At 38.3% G+C, this 27,003-nt stretch overlaps 1 protein-coding gene across 1 annotated transcript; it reads left to right on the forward strand.

The window, feature by feature from the left end:
• TNFRSF11B (TNF receptor superfamily member 11b) lies at window positions 1-27,003 on the forward strand. The gene is made up of 5 exons (XM_046642311.1): window positions 1-165; window positions 18,002-18,371; window positions 22,015-22,206; window positions 23,886-24,110; window positions 25,852-27,003. Exons 1-5 carry the CDS (start codon window positions 136-138, stop codon window positions 26,238-26,240), a joined length of 1,206 nt encoding a protein of 401 aa, XP_046498267.1. The 5' UTR covers window positions 1-135; the 3' UTR covers window positions 26,241-27,003.

Here is a 27,003-nt window from a genome sequence, read left to right on the forward strand (position 1 = left end):
AGCCAAGCCGATACTTCCTGTTGCCCGGACGCTATATATAACGTGATGAGTGCACGGGCTGCGGAGACGAACCGTAGCGCTCGCCCAGCCGCCGAGCCGCCGCCTCCGAGCGCCTGAGGTTTCCCGGGGACCACAATGAACAAGCTGCTGTGCTGCGCGCTCGTGGTAAGTCCCTGGCCCCGGGTCGCCGGCGCTGGTGCCCCGGGCGCCTGGGGAGGCTGCCTGCTCGCCGCTCTTCGGACCTCCCCGCGGCTTCATGGCGACAAAGCTCAATTTACTCGCTCTTCCAGGAAAGATTTGAGGTCACGTTGGAACAGGAGATCTCTTTCAAGCTAATTGTGCTTCTCCTAGGGTATCCCTTTACACTGTAAAGTTTGTGCTGGGTTTCTGCAGAAGAGAGAGGCGCTCTAGACCTTTTTTGTTGGAATGATTTTTATTCGTTTTATTTACTGCCTCTCTTCATCTCAGATTATTAACACTCTCATGTAGTTCATACCATCTTTGCTTAGTTAACTTGGATATAATTATTATTAGCAATAAAGTGGTCCCTTAGATTCAGAGTAAGTTGGGAGGAGATATCAGTCTTCTTAAAATTATTATAATTAGAATAAAATTGGGATGTAGTGCGTATATGATACATCATTAGGCTCATTCCCAACTTAAGCAAATGTTATGGGAAATTTTGAATAATTAACACCAGAGAAGAGATCATACACACACACACACACACACAAACACACACACTTGTTAACTGTGTAATTTAACTTCTTGATAAAATTTTATTATTAAAGTGGGTTATTCCAGTTCTTAACTTCAATATACTGTGGAAAATATTGGTGGGTTAATGTTAATTATGTTCTAAAATATAATCAAATAGTTGAAGTTCAGCACTAAATAGGCTGAGTTATTTTTAACATATTATTTGGAAGAAAAAGGAAACAGTGACTTCGCTTAGCTTTTTTATTTAGTTTTTTGACCAAGTTATTAAGATTTGTATGTAGATTATTCTATTGCCAATGACTTGTTTCCTTTATGTCACTAGAGTGTGGAATACCTTGAGGTATGAGTCAAACATTCACAAAAGGATAGGAAAACCCATATTTAAGCCACATATGTGTTTTGAACGTGTTGGAGTAAATGCTTGAATTTCAATGCCCAACCCACAAATGGTGAATAGAAGACTTCCTAGCCAGGAGGTCTTCCAGTTAGTTCTCAGGATACACAAGCGTAAATAGGTAAATAAATAGCAAAGTCACTAAAGAAAAGGTGGGTTGGGCAGGAGTCCACACGTAAGTATACTGATCTTATCTACCATTACATATATATAAATAACATATAAAATAACTCCACCAATATGGATACTAGGAAGAACTTTCTAAAAAGTAAACTTTATTAAAACATAACCCAGAGAGTTGCACAAATCCTAAGTGCCTAATGAAGTTTCTTGAAGTGAACACTTGTGAGCTAACACTCAGATCAAGAAATACTACATTCCCAGCACCCCAGCATCTTCCAGGGCTCACTTGCTATGACTACTATGTCCATAGCCAGAGTAATCAATATTCTGACTTCTAACACCATGGATGAGTTTTGCTTGTATTTAGACTTTATATAAATGCACTTTTTGCACTTTTCTGTGTCTAGTTACTTTCACTTAAGCTTCTTTTGTGAGATCATCTTCACTGTTGGATGTACCATAGTTCGTCCATTTTCATTGCTGTATGATACTCCATTCTCTACATATGCCACAATTGATTTAATCATTCTCAAGTTTGGCTAGTATAAATAATTTTGCTATTAATATGGGTACACTTTATTCTTCCTCATCCTTTGTATTCTGTCAAAGACTTAAAATCTGTCAAAGATTTATTATCTGAGACTTTTAAATTTCAGGATTTCTGCTAAATAATGTATGTACCTAATAACAAGTGCTCCTAAATAATAAACAGACAATGTTTTGATATGTGGTCTATATAGGGAGGTAGATATGTGTGTAGATAACTAATTGTGGATGACAGCATTATCAAAGGAGAAGACTTTATATGTGTCTTGAACATAGTAAACACTCAAATAGGAAAGATTTCTCTTTCCCTTTCTGTGATTTCTGAGATTGACTTTATTTTATAAATGATTGGAGATGGACACTTTGTACTTAGACACAGAGTCCCAATGCTCTTTTGTAAATACTAAGGTACAGTTCCAGGAACTGGAAGCATTACAGGTATTCGTCCTTTGTATGAGGCATCCCGCTGGGTACTGGGACAGAGTGGAAAACAAGATGGACCCCATTCTTGTCCTCATGGACCTCACGGCCTGATGAAGAAGGCAGATATTGGATAAGTGATTGTTTGTATAATGACAGTAACAAAGGGGAGCACTGGGCGTCTGGGAATATAAAAGGTTCTGCCCTCCGGGCCCTTATAAAGGAAGCTGCAGTGCGGTAGTTATCAGTTGGACCAAAATTCAAATTCCAGGACCACCACTTACTTGAAAAATGACCACGGCCAAGTGGTCTCTTTTGAGTTTTAGTTTTCTCTTCTATAAAATATAGATAATGATACGGTCTCATGCAAGATAACTACATAAAGTTCCTGCTGCATGTTAACGCTAGCTTCTAGCATTATGCTCGCAGATAACTGTAGGACAATCCAGAACCAAGTAAATTATGTAAACAAAGTGCTGATGATACTCGAAGGAGGGAGAGATGGCCGCTGACTATTACCTTGAAGGAGGAGTAGAAGGTTTCATCATTGCACGTAAAATCAAGGTGTCCTGGAGCTAAGAAGTGGGAGAAGGTAAAATTCTGTGGCAAAGTGGAATTCTAGACTCTTTTTCTGAGAGCAGAGGATATGCTGGTGGGCAAGCAGTGAGGGGGTGTCATCGTTAATACTAATGCCACAGTCATGGGCTTTCTGGAATGCTGACTAATGTAGTTAAGCAGAGACCTGCCCTGCAAGGTGAAGAAGTCACACCACCACGTCATTTCTTTCCTGGTTGCCCGGGAGACTCCAGATACACTGAGAACATCCTGTTCTAGGCCCAAATTTTAACTGGCGGCTGAAACTTCCCATCATAGAGTGCCAGAACCGTCCATTGGCCTTCTCAAAGCTAAGCTCTGAATTAATGTGATGATACTACGACTTGGGGTGGGGGTGGGGGTGAAGAAGCGGGAATAGCAGATGTTTCTTCTTAAGAAAACTCCCTGTCATGTCTGTCTTCCTTTAGGATTCTCTTTCTGACTTTTTGTTGTTTTGTTGTTTATTTTGGTTTCTCTCCTCTCCCTCAGTGCTTGCGTGTATGTATTTGTCTAGCCTTTTTGTTTGCTTATTTATTTATTTTAATAGAATAATGACTCTAGTTTCTAAGACAATCTGACATGTACTCAGTCCAGAACAGTCCTGATCCCTTTTCCTTGCAACCTTCCCTGCCTCTGTCACCTAGCAACCTTCAGCACCGTTCCTAATGTCAATCTGGTCTCTAACTTTACTTCTTAGGCTAACACCACAGTTGTCAAATTCCATTGGTTAAGGAAGAAAGCATTCTGTGCCAGATGTTTTATCCACTTAGTTCTGGAAGGAGAGCTAAGGCAGTGTCTATCAAAAGGGCACTAAACACACAAATTTTCCTGCTTTCCTATCCTCCGATTTGTCTGCTGGGTTTTGCTCTCAGCAACCCTCAGCCCTGCTGCCTGCATGTTCCCTTTTCAAGAAAGCTTTCTGTGAAGAGCATTATTTCCTTTAGCATCTCGTTAACCCATAGCATTTCGTTTAGCCTCAGTTTCTCCTTTGCAGTCAAAAAAAGAGGACTGGGAAATATATTGAAGAGAAAGAGTAATCTTCTTATAAAAAATTTATGGTTGTGTTATTCAAAGCCTTGACCAATGATGCTTGGCTGCCTCTTATGTGTTGCTACTATGGAACAGAGGTGCCCAAATTATCAGTGTGTTTGTATGTTTTACGCTGTGGGGCAGTAGTTCTCAATCATATCAGACTTCTTCCATGCACTTTTATAATAAATCCCTTGTTACAACTCCCTTGCTCTTCTTAAATGAAAATTAGAGTACATACATTTTACCTACACACCTAATTTTTAAAAATCAATGTACTGGCATAACTATACCATAAAGGAGAAACGAAAGGAAAGGAATTTACAATAAAATAAGCTTCACCAGAAGACTTAACAAGGTCGTGATATCTTAGCATCTTTATGTAAAATTGCCATGAACAGTCTGCTAGGAACAAAGACAGGAACACGTGGGTCCCATTTGGGTTCAAAACCATGATGGGGGTTGGCTTTGATTTTTGGAAATGGTGAACAAATCTGGCTAACGTTTTAAAAAAAAAAGCAAAGTATAATATTCTATCAAATTTTATGTTGTTAAATTCCTGGAAATTCACTATGTATAAAAATCATGCAAAAACCACTCTGTGTAGCTATAAAGTGGAGTTAGGATATATTAGGTTTGTCTACTTAGATCACTTATATCAGTTGTGACCAAGACATTTGAAAAGTGTGCATGACATGAGATTATTCTTGATCATTCAGGACATCTTGCAGCACACAGTCATTGTGACAAGAGGAATCCACCACAAATTTCCAGAGCTTCTAGAGGATAGCATCACCCTGGTGGTAGACAAAGTATGAGTTCTTTGCAAACATAGATTTTCATCTTACTCACATTTGTAGCCCCCAGGTTTCCCCAATGCCTGACGTTAAATGTGTGTTTGCTGAGTCAAAAGAACTGTGGTGAGATTTGCTAGAGTGTTGTATAGTCTACCAGTAGTTTCCATGAATGTTCCAACAGGATGTGGCTCACTGCCAGAGGTTTAACATTCTAATGGTGGTTTTATTATATCAAAATATAATACCCTACCCACCTGATGAATATTTTAAAGATTCATTTGTACAATTTTATTATAATGATTCCTTTCAATACCTTCATGAAGGCTCGTTCTTAAGCGAGCAACGAAAATGAACCAGATTCATAGAATTGACTGTTGGAGGCTTTACCTAAGCTCAGCTGAACCCAGTTTCTGACCTTCCCATCTGGTTGGTTTGGGCATAAAGTGTCCTCTTTTGGTTTGATAAATTTTATAGTTTGTAAAATATGCCAGTGGAGATGTCGAGTAGACATTTGGATTCAACAAAAGTTTGGTGGGCAGGAACCTGGGCTGGAGATAAAAAATCTAGGTCATCAGTGTAGAGTGAGCTTTTAAAACCCTAAGGAAGGATGATTTCACACAGCAAGAGAGGAGAGAGGGAAGCAGCCCAGAGCACATTTCTGATACTGATGGTCTGGTAAACAAAATGCAAATATGAACAGTAATAGCAGCCATGTTTAGAAAAGAAAACAAAAATCAAAATAAAACTTAGCAACCCACAATAGCAGGAACTAGTGAATCGGAAATCCTAGCAACATCTGTAAACTATCTATGCAAGAAGAAAGAGTGAGGTATAGCCAACTTGAAATAGATACAAGGACAGTATTTTTATGTGACATGTAATTAGTTTTTGGAACTCACTACCACAGAATATTTTGGGGTAACTAGCATAGAAAGTCTAAAAAAGGAATCCTTTTAGACAGTTGTAAGGGATAAAAATAGTGTAACAACCATTAGGTAAGAAGCTGTGTGGGACCCGCTCCCTCTGACATTTACCTGGCCTCTCTAAATTAATGTTCTAAAGGCCAGGACAGTCTACAAACACACTAAAATGGTTTCTCCCAACTACAAGGTGACATAACTTCCCAGGTGCTTGGGTAGATTTTTTTCACCCCCAATTTCTCAGAAGCACCTGAATCAGCCAGACCATAAATGGATAGAGGATGCAGGAGGAAATGAAATGGCATTCCTGGAGCCCTTCTAAAAAAGTAATGTGCTCCTAATAGCCTTGATTTGTTACTTTCTTATTGTGATTTCTTGAAAGTTCATCTCTCTAAAATTATAGTTTTAATACTGTGAAAACATTGTTTAATTTCCTTGAAGCATCTTCCATTAAAAAAAAAAAGAGTAGCCTTAGGATTTTCAGTTCAATTTAGTCTGTACCTTGGAAGCATTTTCTATAAAAGCCTCTTAAATGATCAACTGTAAAATAGGTGTCAAGATGAATTTAGGTTTAAAACAAGACAGCAATTCATCTAAGCTTTGTTACTGCCTTTGGTAAATTGAATTTTCTTCTCTCGTCTTTGATCCGAAAACCTCAATTCCTTTGCCATGTCATGTTACTTTCTTGTTTAAAAAAACTATTTCTTTTGTTCTTAGAAAATATGGATACCAGGAGCCTAATCTTTAGAAAGCTCCCCCCACCATCAGTTGGCACCAACAGCGCTCATGAATTAAACGTAATTTAGGAATTCAGCTGTGGTTTATGGTGGCAGTAAGTCCTCTGCAAAAGGAGACAAGAGGCAAGGGGTCTAATTTCTCAGTTTTGCCTTAGACTCTGGGGTCCAGTCAGTGACTCCACTTCTCTGAGTCTTACTCTAATTATCTGTAACATAGGGCTGTTGGGCTAGGTGATGTGTTGGAAAGTCTGCTTTAGTTTTTAGTTTTTGTCATTTAAAAATGAATTAAAAAAAGATTTATATACCATTTACTATTCCAAATGTGCAAAAATTAAATGGACTTATTTACCTATGAAAAAATTATCCTAAAGGAATGTTTATAAAAAGTCTATTTTGTTGCAGTTGTCAAAGTTTCTTCTTTTCAACTGATTTCATGTGTAAGAAATTGTAAGTCAATGGGATCCCAAGAGGAAGCAGCTGTTGAAATGTCACCTACTTTTAAGTAGTGAGACTTACTTGTTTTAGGGTCACAGATTATTCTTTTAAATCAAAAACTCTTTTTCTCATCCTGAAACAAGGCCTTCTTGTCTTTAACTAGTATGGGTAAGAAGTGCGTATTTTTCATAGTCCATTTAGTTAGAAGCCAGGTCCAAGACGTTCCCTCAGGACTTACTAAAGAGGTATAATTATGGTCACTTGCAATCTCCTTAGACTCATTGAACAGAATTTTCTTTGAATTTGTATTCACAAGGAAGTAGTTGACAACTGCACACGGCTCTTTGGAATAAATGTCAAACCTTCGGGCAGAATAAGCATGATAATGGGTAGGGTGGCATGACTATTAAATATTATACTTGAATACTACACTAGACTAATCGACGGAAACCTCTGCTCCCACACTCTCTGTTCCCTGTCTCTTCTTTTAATATTCAGTAAAAAGAAAAAAAATTCAATTAGTTGTGCTAAAATAAAGGTCATCTAGAAATGTGAGTGATGTTTATTGACTGAGGATGTAGTTGTTAACACTGCTTGTAAATTGTTCTCAATTCTCCTCCCTTCCAGAAACATGGTAAGATTATACTTCCCAGCCTCCGTCTAGTGAGGAAGGGGGGCAGAGAAGGTGAATAGTTGTGGCCAATGACTTGTGAGTTAAATGATAGGTTACTTCCAAATTAAAACACTTAATTATCAATAAATGATCCCCCCAACTTTTTTTTCTTTTTCCCTCCTCCACAACAAACCAGCCATGTTCCAGATATTAGCTGCTGCATCATCCTAGGTCCTGGACAGAGGACAAAGCCAACAGCCTTCAGTGGACTCACTAGGGACTGTAGCATTAGTGAGCAATAAACCTTTGTTATTTTTAAGCCACTGAGATTGTGAAATTGATAATAATTAGCACAGCATAAAACCCAGAAGTCCTGAGTGATACAGCAGCCAAACCCTGGTTATATCTCTGGTCATTGAGGGGCAGTAACTGCAAAGAGCCTTTAAAAATCACAGATGACCAAAATCTGTGATTTTAGATTATCGATTTAATCTCCTTCTTCATCAAAAGTATTGTTAAAGGATTCATGAGGAAGGACCTCTTCTTTATTCTGCTGAAAATTCAAAATTTAGGGAACTGAGATTACATAAAAGCTTAGCTGGGCTGCAAAATGGGAAGGTCAACAGATACTTAACAGTAGACTCTAAATCAAGCACCCTATTCTTTGAGAGTAAGGAATCAGGGATCAGGTTTTTCTCTTCATCACTTCCAGTGGACCCTTCCTTTGTAGGGTTTCATTTGTCTTCATCTTTCATCAGAACAATTTCTACCCACTTAAGCTAAGCTAAAAGGAGGAAACCATAAAACAGAAAGACACTAATCATTCTTAGAATCTGTATTGTTAATGAAAGCCACCCCTAATATTTCATTTAACTTTTCACAAAACTCCTGTGACACAGAGATGAGTATCTGTTTTACAGAAGAGGAAGAAGTTCAGAGCAGTAGTTTTCCCTAAGTTTACCTAGCTGAGAAGTTCTTTATGCCCTATAGGAGCTTATATCTAGTAGCTGAGTCCAGTGAAAAATATCCATAAATCAGAGCAAAGCCTCTGTGGGTACCTTCAACCCAGAGAACTCTGCTGGGGTTAAGAATGCCCCAGGATGGGGCTCAGGAGGGTCAAACCCTTGGCAAATTGATGCCAATGTATTTTTATCCTTTTTTCAGCTCTCCCTGCAGCTCTAGGGGGTCACCATGTTTTTATCTGTTGAAATTAAATGCCCTGGCCTCCTTACTCGACATGAGTTCTAAGCCCAGAATCATTAGGAAACAGAGCGTGTGGCAAACACTTATGCTTTAGTACCTTATTAGAAAGTGCAAGTACAATCCTGGGGAAGCAAGAGTGAGTGAAAGAAGAGTAAGGCAGAAAAGGAAGGAGAGCAAATTGAAGGGGGTCCTTTACGGAGAAGCTACTGCTTAGTATAAAGTGCAACTGATTGCTTAATCTCACAGGCCCATCTTCCAGAGAGGCTGTGGGCACTACTGCATTTCAGGACAGGAAAGGGAGAAGAATTTATTCACCAAGGTAGATGGATGGATGAATGGATGGACAGATAGATAGGGAGATGGATAGATAGATGGATTAGATGGATACATAAAAGATCTTATTGAATTTTACATTGTATTATAATTGATCATTTATATGCCTATCTCTTTCATAAGACAAGTCCCCAGAGGAAGAGTCAGTTGTTAAGGCTTAGATTCAGACAGGATTGGATTTGAATCCCAGCTCGAATGTGCACTAGCTCCGTGACCTTTGACAAGTCACTCAACTTCTCTGAGACTCAATTTCTTCATCTATAAAATGGGGATAATCCTATCTCCTCATAGGTGGTTGAAGGGAAGGGATGATAATAGCATGTGAAGAAAAGGCTTAGTATAGAGTCTACAATATAATAATATTATAACATAAGCTGTTCTTATTCACCATCTCACCCGGGCTTCTAGTATGATGTTTCCCATGTTGTAGGCACACAGTAAATGTCTACATATTTAACTCAGATGCTGTTTTATTCTGTTTCTAGCTCTAGTTTCTATTCCATTTCATAACCACCATGGCTTTTCTTTTCTAACTTTCTCTCACTAGCTGCCCTTAACTATATATTGACTGGGCTTCAAGCCAGGTCATTAGCAACCAAAAGAGATTCATAAGATGGTGTAAGCAATGTATTATCTTCGAAGAAAAGCGCTGTAGAAATAAAATGGAATTTAAAAATTGGGCACTAGGGGTGAAGTGGTGTACCTACAACATGACTAATAATAATGTACAACTGTAATTTCACAAGGATGTTAACTTTTATAACCTTAATAAAAAAAAATTAATGTTCAGAAATGTCAACATACTAAAATGTAGTGCCGATTCTTAGCGCAAATGCAAGGAACTGTAGCTGGGAAACTTGGAGGTAGTGGTGCTGTCCTTGTGTTTGTCAAGTGGGCCCTAATGGACATAATTATAAGGAAAATTGCAACCAGCCCTTCTGTTGGGTTGAAGTTTTCAGAATTGATATTATCTCTCAAATCTGGTGGTTAATAGAAACCCAAGAGAAGAAATATTAAAATCTGGGAGCCAACATATGAGAGATTTCTATGTATCTTCCTTGGAAAGTTTGAAGTGTTTACCTGTATTGCAAGTTCTTTTTTCTCAGAGACTTTTTTCATTTATTTGTTAATGTATCAAATGTTAATTGTCCGTAAAACTCCTCTGAAGCAGCAAAAGCATCATAAGCAATCTGCCCTGACAATTCTGGTTAATTCCAAACGTCAACAAGGTGCCGCTAATTCATTTAAAAGCCTTTGAACAACTAAAGGAAACTTCTGAAGGGAACAAAAAAGTCACATTTAAAGTTACATTTTACCCAGAGACAGTTCTTCAGCCCCAAGGGAAGCAAAATAGTGTAGCAGTTGGCCCAGTGATTCATCTAATAAATCATAATTGCTTGTGTTTCCTTTCCCCTCTTTGCCTAGCAAAAGCTGTTGGCAGCAAATCGGTTCTGTAGAGATGAACACATTTAATTCATTTGCTCTGACTTCCTTACCTAGAGACATAATCCTCAGCCAAAAAACTGGCTATTGTGCAAATTATTAAGCCATGGTAGACCCTCAGGGGGGGAACTGGCAGCAGTCGATAAACCTTTCTCAAATGAACTACCTGTTTCTTTCACACCTTCACCTCTAAAATGGAAGCTAAATATGAATGGAACAATATGCAAAATGCCATGCAAGATGAAAGACACTTTAGAAGAATCTTCCTTTAGGCAAATTCTGTTGTCACTATTGTTTTGTAGATGAGAAAATTACAGATTTTGTGCTTGTCCTTGCAAATTTCTTCTTTACATGGTAGATATTTATCTGCATCTATGTAGTCACCAGTAATCCTAATTACACATAGTAGGTATTCAATATATCTATTGAATTGCATAAAATTAAATTATATATATTGGATACTTGATATGTATAAGACATCATGGTAAGCATTTAAGGGTTATGGGGACAAATACTTTTCTATCTGGATCCTCTAGGCAAACCCATAGAACTGTCTTGAAACAATCTGACCTAGACCATGAAAATGATACCATTTAGGAAGATACTGAAAACTTGATTTTAAAACAAGTTAGAGACGCTTTTTCTGGAAACAATTAAGAACAGGGTAATCAACTTATGGCACATTTTAGGTATATTACAGAGCAAGAAACTTCAAAATGTCACCAAAAATGAGTCTGATTCAAAATGTACACCTCCTGTGTAATTAGCATATGTGATAATCACTTTACTTGTCTGGAACTTTATTCTTTACCAAGTTTATTTATATCCCTTTGCTTATGTGAAATATGGCAATTGTACAGGGATAGATAAAATAAGGATTATTCTCATTTTAGAGGTAAGATGGTGGCCAAGGGTTACTAAGCTGGTGGTCGAACCAACTTTAGAACCCTAGTATACAAGTTCCCAGCTGAAAGTGCTCTTGTTAATTCACGTTGATCTAATTGCCAAGCTGTACACTTTTTAGAACTTACTATTCATTATCCATTTAGTGCTCTTCTTGAAACTTTCTGTGATAGCCCTACTTTTTTTACCTTTTCTTTTTCATCTCATCTTGCAAGTATTTATGTCTCAAAGGTTAGCATTTTAATCTCTTTTTACTTGTATGCAATATCCTTGGGTAATTCCATCCAACCTTTCTGCTTCTAGAGCCATTTATGTGCTCATAACCCTGAAAGCTGCATCTTTGGCTACATTTCTGGGCTGAATTCCCAATATGTATATCAAGTTGTCTACTAGACATCATCACCTAAGTCTCATAGTTGGAAGATGTTCTAGACTAAATTCACTGTCTTTCTTCATAACTGTCTCCTCCTCCTGCTGTCAGTAATAAATGGCAACACCACCTACCTAACAGTTGGAATTCATGGACATGTTCTTCACTTGCTCTTCCTAGTAACCCCTCCCCATGCAATCAGCCACCATATCGTATCGTTCCTCTCCTCCATTACCAGTGTCTAACTTCATCCTCTCATCTTTTCTGACTTGTTTCTCTATTGAGTCTTGTCTTGATCCCCTTTCTCCTCTCTTCTGCCTCCATTTGTTTTGCAGTGATTTATGAGTATTTTACATCAGGCGGGGCTTTAAGGTGAAGGTTCTTATGAAAAAGGAACATTAACTTATACAACTCCATCACTTAGCAGTATTTCCAGATCATAGTAGTTGTTTCAATAAGTGTTTGCTGAATGAATGAATTAAGGAATGGAGGAAAAAGAGAAGGAGCTACTACATTGTAAGACTACAGAAAATCAAAGAAACTAACTTTCATAGGAAAATAGTTTTTTTTAATAAGCTTTATAGTTTACAAGAGATCTTTAGGAAATTCACCATGTATATATCCTGAATGTTTCCTTTCTTGGCTAAGATGAACTGTAAAATGGCCTGGTTTCCAAACTGACCAGAAGTTTAGCTAACTCTGGATATTCCTCAAATAGTTCTCTGCGGCAAAGATCATGACGAGGGATCACAAAAGGAACTCCCAAACCAAGTAGTTATTTCAAGCTTTGCGTGGGCTCCTTTTAATGAATTTTCCATAAACGGAAACCCACTGGGTCACTCATGGTTCTGCATACCAGAGAGCAAGCCTATTAGTATGGGATTGGCTGCATTGCATAATGCAAAAATAAACTTGCCAGAGGAAATGTATTCTTCTTTTGTCCTTTAAGGAAGAAGCGTACACCAGGAGAATGCTGTAGTCAAATCACGTATCATCTGAGAAATTTCCACTGCAGTAGCTCTGGACAAGAGCTAGTCTTAGGGGCCGGCACTGTGGCGTAGTGGTTAAGTTCAGCATGCTATGCTTCAGTGGCCCTGGTTAGCGGGTTCAGATCCTGAGCTCAAACCTACACCATTTTTCAGCCATGCTGAGGTGACAACCCATGTACCAAATAGAGGAAGATTGGCACAAGTGTTAGCTCAGGGCGAATCTTCCTGAGCAAAAGAAAAGAAAAAAAAGAGCTTGTCTTAGCACAAAGAAAGAAAAGCCAACATTGGTTCATCTGGGCTTTGGGAAGGCTTTGGTTGATCTAACTTTTGTGATCTCTTGAGTCTGAATGAAAAGTTAGCACTTTAGGGCTTACTTTTAGACCATGCATAAAGGCTTTAGCATAAGTGAGAGTATTTGATATTTATCAAATATTTAACAAATATGTTAAAGGATTTGGCCAAAAAATAGTATTCTATGGCACATGCTCTGGGTTTGAACTCCACGTCCACTAATTAGTGTGACCTGGGACAGTTAATTTCTTATTCCAAGACTCATTTTTGTAGCCAATGGAGACTTAATGATGATGATGGTAAAACATCCTAAAGTAGGTACAAACCAAAATATTATAAAGATTATTTTTTAGTCCACTGCCTGGCACAGAGTAGGAATTAATTTGTGTATGTTAGAACGGAATAGACAAAACGGATTCCATCTTCATATTGCCTATTTTTGCTGCCTGCACGTAACATTACCATGTCATTATACTTCTTAAGTATGGGGAATTTTTATTAGAAATTTTATGTTTGGGACTATGAGTTAGGTGATTAATTGAAAAATCAGTTAAAGCATTTAATAATAAGAATTATAAATATATACCTTAAATATTTTATTTTGGTCTAAAACATTTAAATAAACACTCATGCACCTGTATTTTGAGATCTGGTCAAGGCCTTTCTTGGAATCTGTGTTTTCTAACTGGAGTCCCATGCTGTTTTTCTTACAAAGCTGTTATCTATAATGTTTTGCCCATCCATTTCAGTTTTGGAATTTAAAGACTTTTATGAAACAAATTGATTATACAATCGTTCTAGATGTTTTCCCCATTTTGTTTTTACAAATGTCTCAGCTACTCCAAATTCTATGGTAGGGTTTTTTGTATTTTGGGTTTTGTTGGCTCATCTTTATCAAGTTGTCCCCAAAGCATTCAATTTACTTTTCACAGAAAATATAATTCTTTTTTTCACACCCATGTTTATTGGCTCACATAATGTTTAATTGGATTACCAAACTATAGTTACAACTACAGTATATATGATACATATATACAACAAGCATAAACAGATTCAGCAGCAAACATACAACTGACTTTTGTTAAGCAGGCAACTCCACTGGTAAGAGCTGATAGGAGAGGCCATCTAGAGGAGAAGGCATAATTGAGAATTCAAGGTCCTGGGGCATCAGCTGGTTTTACAGAGGGAATGGAAGGCATGGTTGAATCTGGAAAGTGGAGATTGGTGAAGAGAATTCTGCATTAAAAGGGGTTTCACAAGTAAAATAGTGGACCAAGGAAGTAGGAAGGAAGTTAAGAGCAAGACATTTATTTTCAAGTTCATTGGCTAATTAAACTCTGTCAAACTACAGAATTTTACAGTGGTAGAGCTAGAAAAGGCTTTAGAGAACAACTATTTCAACCCACTCACCACCTTCACCCACAACCATCATCTGCTAACATTTGATGAGGAAAGATGGTTGGGTTTGAAATAGAAAATTCTTTAACGTTGCCCAACATTAAAAATGGAAGGTAAGGAGAAGAACAAAGCTATTAGAGGTGGAGCCTTGACTGTCCTTTCAAGAAAAGAGGCCTGGGGGATTCAGGAAGATTTCCTGGACTGGTGGGAAGTGCTGGGTTGGAAGGCTTTTGGATTCTCTTCAAGCACAAGAGGTCTACATCAAAGGATGGACAGATTGGGAATGGGAGGAGGAAGAAAGAAAAAATGAAGAGAAAATTCCATTTAATTTTTCTTTAAAAGTCAAGCTTAAAACACCAAAAACAGAGTGTCTTCTTCTATAGAAAGCACTTTATGCTCTGCAGACATACCTATACGCCTGTCCTGGTTTCTGCAGATGTTCATCAGTGGTTATGCATCTTACACAGAAATTTATTTTTGAACTCTTATTAGGTTTTAATTATTATCATCTGGCAAAGGAGATAGCGCCAATGTTAAGATGATCTGTCCTCCTATGGCATCTTTTTCATTGCTTTTCCAGGAAATGCAGAAGAAAGTAAGAGAGAAAACTGTGATAAAGAGCTCTGTTAATCTTGCCCATCCTCTATCCAGTAACTGGTTCCAGAAATTCTGTGCAGGAATTGGGGCTAACCAAAAATTGAGACCTAAACATCCAATTTTGGCCACACAGAGTTCTGTCTTTTTACCAAAGTGGAAAATTTTCAAATAAAACACCAAGGCTCAGTAGAACTTGTTGAAAACAAGTCTGCAGATTCTCAAGTCTTTCCGCTTTTTAAAAATATATATGATAATTCCATGCAGTGGCCTTAGGGAAATAACCTTCACTAATATAATTGCTCTCTAATCCTTAAGTCAACCTTATTTATTTTTTTCTCTGTGGATTCCTTTCACCTCCACTTCCCTGTATTTTGAAGAAATGGCAACTCATTTCCAAAACATGGTTTCAGAAAACCAACAGTGTCATGTCCAATTGCCTAGAAAAATACAAATTGCATCAGCATTCTTGGTCAGATCTTGTATTTGTGTGGCTCCTTCTAGTGAGGAACAGAAGCACCATCTGTGGGGTTTTCCCATCCCATCCTCATCACTTCTTGGTAAGGGAGAAAAGAGTCAGCTGATGAATAAATGGGCACAACTGAACCACATTGAAATGGGAAAGGGGGAAAGATGGGAAGTTGGGCTATGGGGAGTCTCAGGTCTGCTAACTCTACCAGGATGGGGCTCACTCAGCAGTACCACACGAGACAAAGGTATTCCTCTGGACCCCTGAGCTAGGCCTCTTGAAAGCAACAGAACCCTCAAAAGTGGCTTTTAAGGGAATCAAAAGTTAACAAGAGAAAAAAGCATTTCTCATTACTTTCATGTGGCTTTGCAAATTGCGTCAGGAAAACTTAATTCCTTAGCATGGAAGATTTTAGAAATATTTGAGCCAATTTACACAAGGGGCCTTGAAAGATGTAGCGTAATATATTTAAATGACCAGGTATCAACAAAGTCATTTCAATCTTTGCTTTGTTTCCTTCAAAACATTGATCGTTATTTGTAGTTATCTATTTTTTTTACTTCTCTGCTTTCTTCCTCCTCACTAGACTGAACAACTTGAAGTCAAGGACCTTTCTTGCATACCACCATAAGCTAAGTTCCTTCTGCAGTGCCTGGTGCCCATTGGGTGCTCAATATATGTGTGTTGATTGAATAAATAGATTCTATGTATTTCTGAAAGATCCAGACCAAACCAGAGCTTTCGCCCACTATTGGCCCATTTCTTTCTGCCTAATGTCGACTCACTCCAACTGAGCCAATAAAAAGCCCCAGGGAAATTCAAGGACATACATTCCCCAGAAACCCTTAGGTCATGAGGAGGTCCTGAAGAGAGCTTCGAAAGAGCCCTGACTTTGCACTGTATCCTACTGTTTGTTGCTTAGGAGTCCTTTACATCCCAGCACTCTGAAAATCGCTCTCGCTTAAAATCTCTATGGCCCTAGGTGAGAGATTTTGTTCTTTTCTTCTGGTTTATCAGCTCCTATTAGGTCCAGGTAGCCCTGACGCTTGTCATGTTCCAATGAGAAATGAATGAAGTTACTTAGATTAAAATGCCCAAATGCTTATGAAGAAGGCCATTCTTTACCTTTGTCACTCCTAATTCAAAAGGGAGCGCTGTTTCCCTAGCTTGGTATGCTTTTCCCAGGTCAAGGGGTTTCTGTGAGATTTCCTGAGTTCTGCAAAGAAGAGAGTTTGGAAAAAATTATTGTGTTTGGCCTGCCACCTCCCCGAAGCCTGAAAATAGTCAGTGTTGATCCTTGTACCAAAAACAAACAATAAAAACCAAACAAACCACCCCCTACACACAAACAACGCTGTGTCTTCCGAATGTGTGTTTCTTGTAAGTAGTACGAAGAACTACTTCAGTGTTCCCTTGAGACCTTTTGAGATCTAGACTACAAGATTGAATACCCTGTTGGAGCTGCCCTCCTGAGCAGCACCCTTGTCCTTGAAATCTTCTTTCTCCTGCTGCAGACATCTTTCTGTCATTATGTGTGGAAACTTCTGAACCCCTTCCTGCTCCCTGAAGTTTTTCCCAATTAACCTGAAGAGAGGTGGTCATTTAATATTGCACCATATGATGTCTCTGAATGAAATAGCCATCTTAAAATTCTAGGAATTTTCCAGTGGATTGCAAACTCCATAGGGACAGGCATCATGTCTTACTTACCAGTATATTCCTGGTAGGCATTCAATGCATATCTGTGGCATGAATGAATGATCAGAATGACTGTTGATGTAATCGCCAACTCTTCACTATATGTGTGAAATCATTATGTCTTAGAATGGGAAAACTACGAGAGAGATATCATCTAGTCCTAAATATGGCTATTTGACCATCCCATTTAAAGATTGTAATCTCTCCACCTTCCTCTCCATGTTTCCAATCTCTTTTACTTGCTCATTTTTCACCACACTTACCTTCTAACATATAGTTTATCTGCAGTTTGTTACTTATTTTCTTACTCCTCCAATTGGATTGTAAACTCCACAAGAGCAGGGTTTCTTGACTGTTTTATTCACAGCTGTATCCCAATTACCAAGAACAGAGCCTGGCACATATTAAGGGTTCAATAACTATTGTCAAGTGAACAAATGAAAGAAGAATCATCGAGGATGGACTCCACACCTCGGAATCACTTCAGGAGGATTCTAAATCCCCAGCCCCAACTCCACACCCGTGGAGTCAGAATGGTTGGGGATGCGAATCTCAGGAATCTCCATTTTATGAAGGAGTCTAGGTGACTCTGGTATAGCTGTTCTGAGAACCACTCGTTCATCCAACTCACTAATCTAGAGATAATCTGAAGCCCAAAGAGATAAAGCATCATTTAGGCCACATGGGTTATTTAGCGGTGCATCTAAGTATAATAATATCTATTCTGATGAGCTTTCCACTCCAGTCATCTATGAACCAGATTTACTTAACATGTTTGCTGCCATTGCCATCTTAGTCTTTGAGATTAAGCAACTAGAGGCAAGAATTAGGGCTTCTAAATTTACTTTATGGTATAGCTCAATAGGCAGGAAGAGAATGAGGCTTCAGGTCGTAAAGGACTTTTGTGTCTAATGATGCCTTTGCACAGAAGAACCACCCTGTTTCCATGGTAACACACCACTATTTCCCTTTCTCTTCCTAGTTCCTGGATCTCTCCATTAAATGGACCACCCAGGAAACCTTTCCTCCAAAGTACCTTCATTATGACCCAGAAACCTCTCGTCAGCTGATGTGTGACAAATGTCCTCCTGGCACCTTCCTAAAACAGCACTGTACAGCAAGGCGGAAGACAGTGTGTGCCCCTTGTCCTGACCACTACTACACAGACACCTGGCACAGCAGTGACGAGTGTCTGTACTGCACCCCGGTGTGCAAAGAGCTGCAGTATGTCAAGCAGGAGTGCAGTCGCACCCACAACCGCGTGTGCGAATGTGAGGAAGGGCGCTACCTTGAGCTTGAGTTCTGCTTGAAGCACCGGAGCTGTCCCCCTGGATTCGGGGTGCTGCAAGTTGGTACGTATCAGCGCTCAACGTCTGGCGAAATTAATTAGGCTCATACAAAGTCAGGCAGTACTGAAAGTTTAAGGGAACACTTTTGTCTTCATGACATTACAGGATAGCAAATTGCAAAGGTAATGGAACCTACTAGGTAAGTACTATGTGTCTGGATTGCTGCCAAAGGACCATTTCTCAGAGGAATTCTTTGCCACCACGGAGCAATTCAGTGACAAATCTCAAATAAAGCAAATGGCTCTCTAATGGGATGCATGATGGATTGCTCTGTTTTAAAGGGACACGCTCTGAGTTGCAATGTTTATAGTTAATATATCCCTCAATGTGTCACGTCAGCATGGACAGCTTCAAACTTCAAGCTTTTTGACAAACATCAGAAATGTTAATGGATACCAAGAGACTAATTATGTTGATATTAATGAGGCTCTGGAGTGCTCACAATGAGAAGTTATAATTAATTATGTAAAAAATGAGAATGGTTGGGGAAATGCATTTCATTATTAAAAATGAAGCTAGTTCTCCCTTTGGCATGGGAGTTGAGTATCTGGGAGCATAGACTGCAGCAGCACCTCTTCAATGAGCTTATTCTTTATCTTAGACAAAACACATTGTCAAGCCAAGAGTGAGTACCTGTCTATAAACAAAGTACTTTCTCTTTTTTGCGTTTTGAACAGATAGGTTAAGGCCAGTGGGCATTGAATCGTTTAAAGCTGCAACCCGCATTTTTTTCTACCACATTCACGAAGCTTCAATGTAGTCTGTATCCTCTTGTGGCTTCGGAAAATTAAGAGTATTCACTTACTTTGCTGGAGGAAGTAGTAATCAGTACAGATTCTGATTCCTCAGTTTGAAGCAGTGTTTCTCAGCTTCAGCGCTATTGACATTTTGGCTGGATAATTCTTTTTGTGGCCAGCTGTCCTGTGCATTGCAGAGTGTTTAGCGGCATCTCTGGTCTCTAGCCAAAACATGCCAATAGCACTCCTCCTCCAGCTGTGACAACCAAAAATGTCTCCAGACATTGCCAAATGTCCCCTGGATGACAAAATCACCCATGGTGGAGAGCTACTGGTTTAGAGGGTGCTAATTGTTTGTAACTATTTTAACTTTCAGAAGTTGTGTTATACAGGGTCTAAATTACGAGACGACAAATACTATAAGTTTAAAGGCATACAAAGGAAATATATTCAAAAATTGAAGTCTATTAAGTTTCCTAAATTGTGAATCTTATAAAATTAATCACAGAAGGTGGAAATTGCATGTGTCCCTAAAAATGTCCCTCATAGGTGTATTTGAGGGAGAAATTGGTGACACTTCCTAGCTTTTATTGGATGGTACTTTGGGATTCTAGTCCTAAGCCAAGTAGTAGTGGGGCAAAGTCCACCCAACAAAAACAAATTCATTTAATTCAATTCTGTATGTTGTATATGTAGAAAAATTAGTTAAGCAGGAACTATGCAGGTTGGAAACTAGAAAGTTTTGAAAAATAATGGAAATAGCAAGGATGTTTCTCCCATAAGAATGAAAATCTGTCTGTAGAATGAATTAAGCAGGCAGCCAGAAGACTTAGGACAAAGGTACACATTTTATTCTGTGCTGCCACCACGGGGCTTATTTACCTCTCCCTCCCTAAAAACCCACAGAGTAGTTTCTCATGGAAAATAAGAGGTTTCCAGCCCAAAGAAAAGGAAGGCCTATGCGGTGTTATTCTAAAAAGCATTTAATAATCATTCCTTTTTGTTGTTGAGGTCAGATTGTTTCCTCTTGATATTTTACTTACTTCATTCTATTTGTCAGTCCTATGATGCCAATGTCATTACTTCTGGCTCACATGGTGACATGCTCACTTGTAAGGCAGAACTCCTCTCATCATTATGATATTTCACATTTTGCCTGCCAGGTGGTACTTTTTATGTTTCCCCTGATACTAATAAGGCAATATCATTTACTTAGGCAGAGAAATCTTTTTTTTTTAAGTTCTATCAACTGTGAAACAGGGAAGTCCTGTTTAGAAAGGTCATTATGTAAAGCCTCCAAATATATTAAGAAGCTTTACTTCTGTCATTCTTCGATTCCTTTTGTTAAAGAACTGCAAAGGCTAAATTACCTGAAAGACTGTCTCGTGCCTATGACTTTCTCATTAGGATGTGTGAGAAGACCCCACCCACCAGTGTGTATCTGAAGGACAAGATTTCTCTTTATGAAGTTCTCTTTCCAGAACAGGTGGCAGTTGGTAAAGGGAGACAAGTCCACTTATTCCCAAAATATTAGTAATGAACAAATACTGTGGAATACCCCCCTAAATACCTCTGCTTATCTTGTAGAATTCGGTGTGGAGTTGGATCCCATTTAAGGAGAGGGGGATAGTAAGAAAGTACTTAAAAAAATAGACCTCTTTGTAAGGTGGTTCCTAAGATGTTGTCACTGCAACACTAGAAATGGCATATAATATGTGAAAGTATCAGGCCTGTCGTTTCCCCCCTCTTCTTTTTTTCTTCCAACCTTTTGTCATTTTTCTGTTCAATGCACCATCAATTCCCTTAGAAGACGCAAGAGTTGAAAGTAGAACCAAATCATTTTGCTCTTTTTTCCCCTCTGGTTTTGATACAATGAGTTGGGAGGTTTGAATTGTTAATAAATGAAGTTTATTAACTTTCTGTAGCTTTCATTTGTCCCTTTTGTATTTGTTATCTTGCATAAGCCAGAACTGGCCTGTAAATGCTGTATTTGAATATTGAAGTCTAAATCTGTTCAACCAGCTTACACTAGATGGAGGTATTTTCATATGCAAATATACTGTGATCTATGCTCTATCCACGAATAGAGTCAACAGTTTGAAGGTATTTATTTTTAATAGCATCCTTAGTTGTTGACTGGTTCAAGTTTTCCTACCAATGATTTCTCCAAATTTATCAAGTATCTTTCCACCATGAAATAAAACGTCCTGCAGTCACCCTTCCTTGAAATTTTAACGACTGTGCTCTTTTAAAACTCAACAGTTTAAGCAAACGGTATATCATCTTCCATTTACTATGGAAATTAAACTGCAGCTTACCCTTCTGAGGCAGTGGCTAACTTTATTGCCACCTTCAAAAGTTTATTATAATGTTGTAAATTTTTACTTCTCAAGGTTAGCACACTTATGAGTTGTTTCACAATTAGGCTTCAGGAAAGAGAGAACTTCAGTAGGAACTGATTGGAATTTAACGATGCAGCACACCATGGGTACTGATCTCCAAGAGTGATAGGACAGCAGTTACACAGCAGTTATCTTCGTGATTTTCCAAGAATAATTGTGGGAAGAATATGGTTGACAGCAAGACCTTACTGACACTTCAGCCCAGGCAGGACTAATGAACAGCCTACCCTTCTTTCCTTTCCTCTCACGTTTTGTGAATGTTTTGTAGGTAACAGCAGAACAAATTTGTGTTTGTATTACAAGGAGTGGAGCCTGCCTAAGGGGCTAACTGTAGACATTTTGTTCTCTCTGTCTAATGAAGTGAAAAATGAAAATGGCTGAAGTTTTGTGCACTGTTATAGTAGCAGTAAAAACCGAGTGAAAAGTCTTTGCAAAACTGTGTTAAGCGTGTATTTGTCATGAAAGTCTTTGGGAAGAAGGTGCTAACTTGCTTGGTATTTTCTGTAGGAACCCCGGAGCGAAATACAGTTTGCAAAAGATGTCCAGATGGATTCTTCTCGAATGAGACGTCATCTAAAGCACCCTGTAGAAAACACACAAATTGCAGTGCATTTGGTCTCCTTCTAACTCAGAAAGGAAATTCAACGCATGACACTATATGTTCTGGAAGCAGTGAATCAACTCAGAAATGTGGAATAGGTAATTATATCTCAAGCTATCAGCCTTTGTACCACCTCTGAGTTGAATACAAGACCCTCTGGCCATCTTCTTAGTCAAACCCATCTTTTCCCTTTCTTGAATTTTAACCAATTAAGACTATTCTCTGCATATTGTTGCTAAAGCCACGACTCAAAATCCTTGAAAAAGTCCTCGTCCTTTCACAGATCACACTCCCAAGCCTGACTTTCTCCCTTTTACACTTAAATCAAATCTTTCCCATGGGGAAAGGGGGGGGGTTGGAAAGATTATATCTGAGGCCAAATTATCAAAGTCCAAAGTGTAGAATGTTTTTAGTTATGCATTTGTATCACTTTAAAGAATATTTATAGTATTAGCCAAAGTATAAATTGGCAACTAAGAAGCATAGTGACATAAACTGATGACAAGTTAGAAATGCAAAACTGACTTTGTTACCTATGGTATTACTGCATCTACTGCTAAGTGCCAAGTTCCTCTGGTTGTCTTAAACTCTTTATTCAAGAAGAGTCGCTAGCTCCAAGCTCAAGTTATCTGAATGCATCCCATGTTGGCAGTGACCCTAATCAGGTTGGTGTCCTCACCCTGTCACTCCTACCACTAGAGTAATCTGAGACCTTCTACCAAGGATTTACCACACCAAGGATGATCTGTATTTTAGCATGTAACAAAGCAAAGTCATGAACCAGCTTGACTCTCCCCAAACATCTTTTTGTACAACAGACAGTATATGAAGCAAAGTAATGTGGGTTGGGAGATTTAAGATTCCAACCCAGTTCCAACATTTTTTCACCATGTAATCGAAATCTTAGAAAAATCATTTAGCCTTTCTGCTTTCTTATCTAAAAAATGGAATGAGGGATGGTATAGTGAGAGGAGTGACTTCTGACTTTAACATTTTCTTTACTTAATTCATTTTTTACTTTGTTTTTATCATTCACTGAGGACTTACTATATGCCAAGTATTTTGCTATAAAGACTTTAATATTTACAAAAACATTGTGAAGGTTGCTCAAGTTCACTATAGGCAATGAATAGCAGAGCCAGGATTTACACCCAGTCCTGATGAATCTGAAGACAAATTCTTAATCCCTGGGATATGCCAACCTATGCAGACACTCAGGCCATTGTACCTCTTTTCCAAATGACATGTTTTTTGTATGTGATTATTTTACCACTTAATGTATGCTTATATGTCTATATCCATCCTTGTTCCCAAAGGTAAACTATGTGTTTGTATATGTGCAAAAAATAATATACCATTCCAGATTACTTTTTAAGCTCCTTTAAAGGCAATGATTATTTGTTTTGACACTGATCTTGAAGTATACTGTGAGCACTAGGTAAATCCTTAGCAGAATATTAACATTTATATTAAATCATAGAATTTTTGCTGTAATTTATAGCAATATTACATTCTTATTAGACATTTATTAACCTTTCCTCCAAAAATTCCCCTTAAAGAACTATTAAAAAGAACATAAGCCCAGTTGGGTTGGCAGTCTACCACTGAGACCAACCAACAGACTAAACCAGACCAAAATTTATTCAAACTTTGCCTCTTAGCATATTATATCTTGGAAAACTCAATTATGTTGGTTTTTAATTTTGATTTTTGTCCAATAGACTTCCACGAATGCAGTTGTTGAGTAAATCTTCTTGGTTTTCCCACCTTCCTTTAGATGTCACCCTGTGTGAGGAGGCATTCTTCAGGTTTGCTGTTCCTACCAAGTTTACCCCTAATTGGCTCAGCATCCTGGTAGACAGTTTGCCTGGCACCAAAGTAAATGCAGAGAGCATAGAGAGGATCAAACGGCGACACAGCTCACAAGAGCAAACTTTCCAGCTGCTCAAGTTATGGAAACATCAAAACAAAGACCAAGATATGGTCAAGAAGATCATTCAAGGTATGGCAACCTGAAATAAACAAGTTGATCAAAAATTAAAGACACTCATTTATCACAGAACAGGAAACAAGACTATGTATCTTTTTAGTTGTGTGGGTGATATTTTCCTTTTGGAATTATTGTTGTACTGAAAAGCTTTTGCCAAGTGATAGTGTAGACGCTATTCCTAGAGCAGTCATGCAAGGTTTTATTCTCACCTCCTCCACTCCTCCCCACCAATTTCTTTTTAAAGTGTATTGAACACTCTACAAGAAGAGCCAATACATTTCAAATACAGGACTGGACCTCAGGAATCCACCTCTAAATCCCGTAGCAGTTTTATGAGTGTCCTCTCTGGCCTACCTAGAAGTTCTTTAACCACTTTGGATCCTAACCTTGCATTTCCACTGAGAAACTCTGTTGTATTTATTTGGCAGTTCTCTCCAGAGAGCCTCTAAGTGTCTTACAGATATCCTCTCATTAATCCTCACAACACAGCCTATTTTAAAATTACCATTTTAATAGCATATGTTGTGAGGATTACTGAGATAAGCCCTGTAAAGTGTTCAGGCTTCTTGGAGAAAAGGGCTAGTTAAAACCAAGTAGTCTCATATTTCAAAGGTTTATAAAGAATCTTCTTTAGAAACTATGGGTGAGCGTGTGTGTGTGTTATTATGGGAGAGAATCCAAAGGGGAGAAGTAAGTTCATCCAGTGTGGACCGTAAGCTTTAGGATATACGGTGGAAAGAGTTCTGACTTCATTTAGCAATGGGAGGACATGTCAGAAACAATGAAGGAGGGTTTGTATAATTAAGCAGACAGTGTCAGTGAGAAATCCATTCTGCTCTTCACTTGAAGTTAAATGACTGAGGAGTTCTACACTACTCTAAAAGCCTCAACCATCTGAAACCAAGGCAACAGATTTTGGGAGATTAACATCTTTGACAGCTGAATGCTTTCACTTGTGCAAAGAGTAGACTTTTCTTCTGTTTTTGGCAAACAACACGTATTCTTTGAAAGTGTAATTAGCCCCGAAGCAAAAAGAAAGGGAAGTAGAGAATCAGAGACTGTTAGAATCAGAAGGAACCAAATCCCTATTTTATAAATGAAGACATTTCAGCCCAGAAAGATGAACTGACTTGCCTTAGGGCTCACAGATACTAAATGACTCACGTCATTAACAAAAACGTTAGTTACTCCCTCTTGCGTTTATGTCCTAGCTCATTACTGAAATATTCTCTAGGCTGCATGTATCCTCGCATTCTTTGGCCTCATATTATTGGGTTTTCAGATCTCCTCCTCCGTGGTGGTAATCCTCTGGCGCTATTTGTTAAAGTCTAGTTGCTAACTCTTTTCAAATAGCACATATGTCAGATATGAACTAATGAAATTTGTAAAATAACTAACTAGATTGCTTTGTTTTTCTGAAATATTATGGTTTTAATTTCTCAAACTTTTCTTAGAAAACTTGGAGTGATGTGTCTGTAATTTTCTACTGTTAATTTTCAAAATTATGGCTTTTCAAAGTTTTATTGGATGCCTAGAATATATAAAGCATATTATCCTTTTATAACGCAAAATAATATTATCTCAGTTCTCAGAAATAACTGGCATAACTTAAGCTCTCCAAAGAAAGGAAAAGGTTATCCTTAAAATAAAGTTATGAAACTCTGGGAGCACCCTTTGCCTCAGGGTAGTTTTCTGGTGGCACTAGAAGAATATCCACGATGTGAACGTCTCTTTGGGCTTTTGCTTTATGCAGATATAGACCTCTGTGAAAGCAGCGTGCAGCGGCACATCGGGCATGCAAACCTCACCTTCGAGCAGCTTCGCCGCTTGATGGAAAGCTTGCCGGGGAAGAAAGTCACAACAGAAGACATTGAGAAAACAGTGAAGGCATGCAAATCCAGTGAGCAGATCCTGAAGCTGCTCAGCCTGTGGAGAATAAAAAATGGCGACCAAGACACCCTGAAGGGCCTAATGCACGCACTAAAGCACTTGAAGACGTACCACTTTCCCAAAACTGTCACCCAGAGTCTGAAGAAGATCATCAGATTCCTTCACAGCTTCACGATGTACAGATTGTATCAGAAGCTCTTTTTAGAAATGATAGGGAACCAGGTCCAATCAGTAAAAATAAGCTGCTTATAACCGGAAATGGTCATTGGGCTGTTTCCTCACGATGGACCAGATCCGATGGATGAATAAACTGTTTCTCAGGCACTTGAGCGGGTACAAAGATTTCTTTCTCATCACAAAGGACTGGATTTGGCCACAGGGCATGAAAAGAAACTATGCTGTGGAGAAAGAACATCTCCCCCCCAAAGTTCAATAAACCCCGAATAGTTTATCCAACTGACAGATCTGGTCCAATATCTACTGACTATATTTTCCCTTATTACTGCTTGCAGTAATTCAACTGGAACTAAGAAACTAGACTCCATTGTGCCTTGCTAAATATGGGAATGTCCAATTTAAATAGCTTTGAGATTTCAGCTGTGCTAGAGGCTTTTATTAGAAAGCCATATTTTTTTTTCTGTAAAAGTTACTAATATATCTGTAACACTATTATAGTATTTGCTATTTATATTCATTTAGATATAAGGTTTGTACATATTATCATCCTAAAGGGAAATTGTGTAAGACTTAATATTAGAAAGAAAAAATATATATTCTGTTTATTATTATGACAAATGAAAGAGAGAAAATATATTTTTTAATGGAAAGTGTGTAGCATTTCTTAATAGCTACTGCCATTCTTCCTGTGTGGAGTGTTTTTGTAATATAATTTTACCTGTATAAGCTGTAATATCATTTCATAGAAAATGCATTATTTAGTCAATTGTTTAATGTTGGAAAGTGTATGAAATATAAATTATCTGAATATTAGATGCTCTGAGAAATTGAATGTACC

This window comes from Equus quagga, chromosome 16, assembly GCF_021613505.1.
Source record: "Equus quagga isolate Etosha38 chromosome 16, UCLA_HA_Equagga_1.0, whole genome shotgun sequence".
NCBI classification, from domain to species: Eukaryota; Metazoa; Chordata; class Mammalia; order Perissodactyla; family Equidae; genus Equus; species Equus quagga.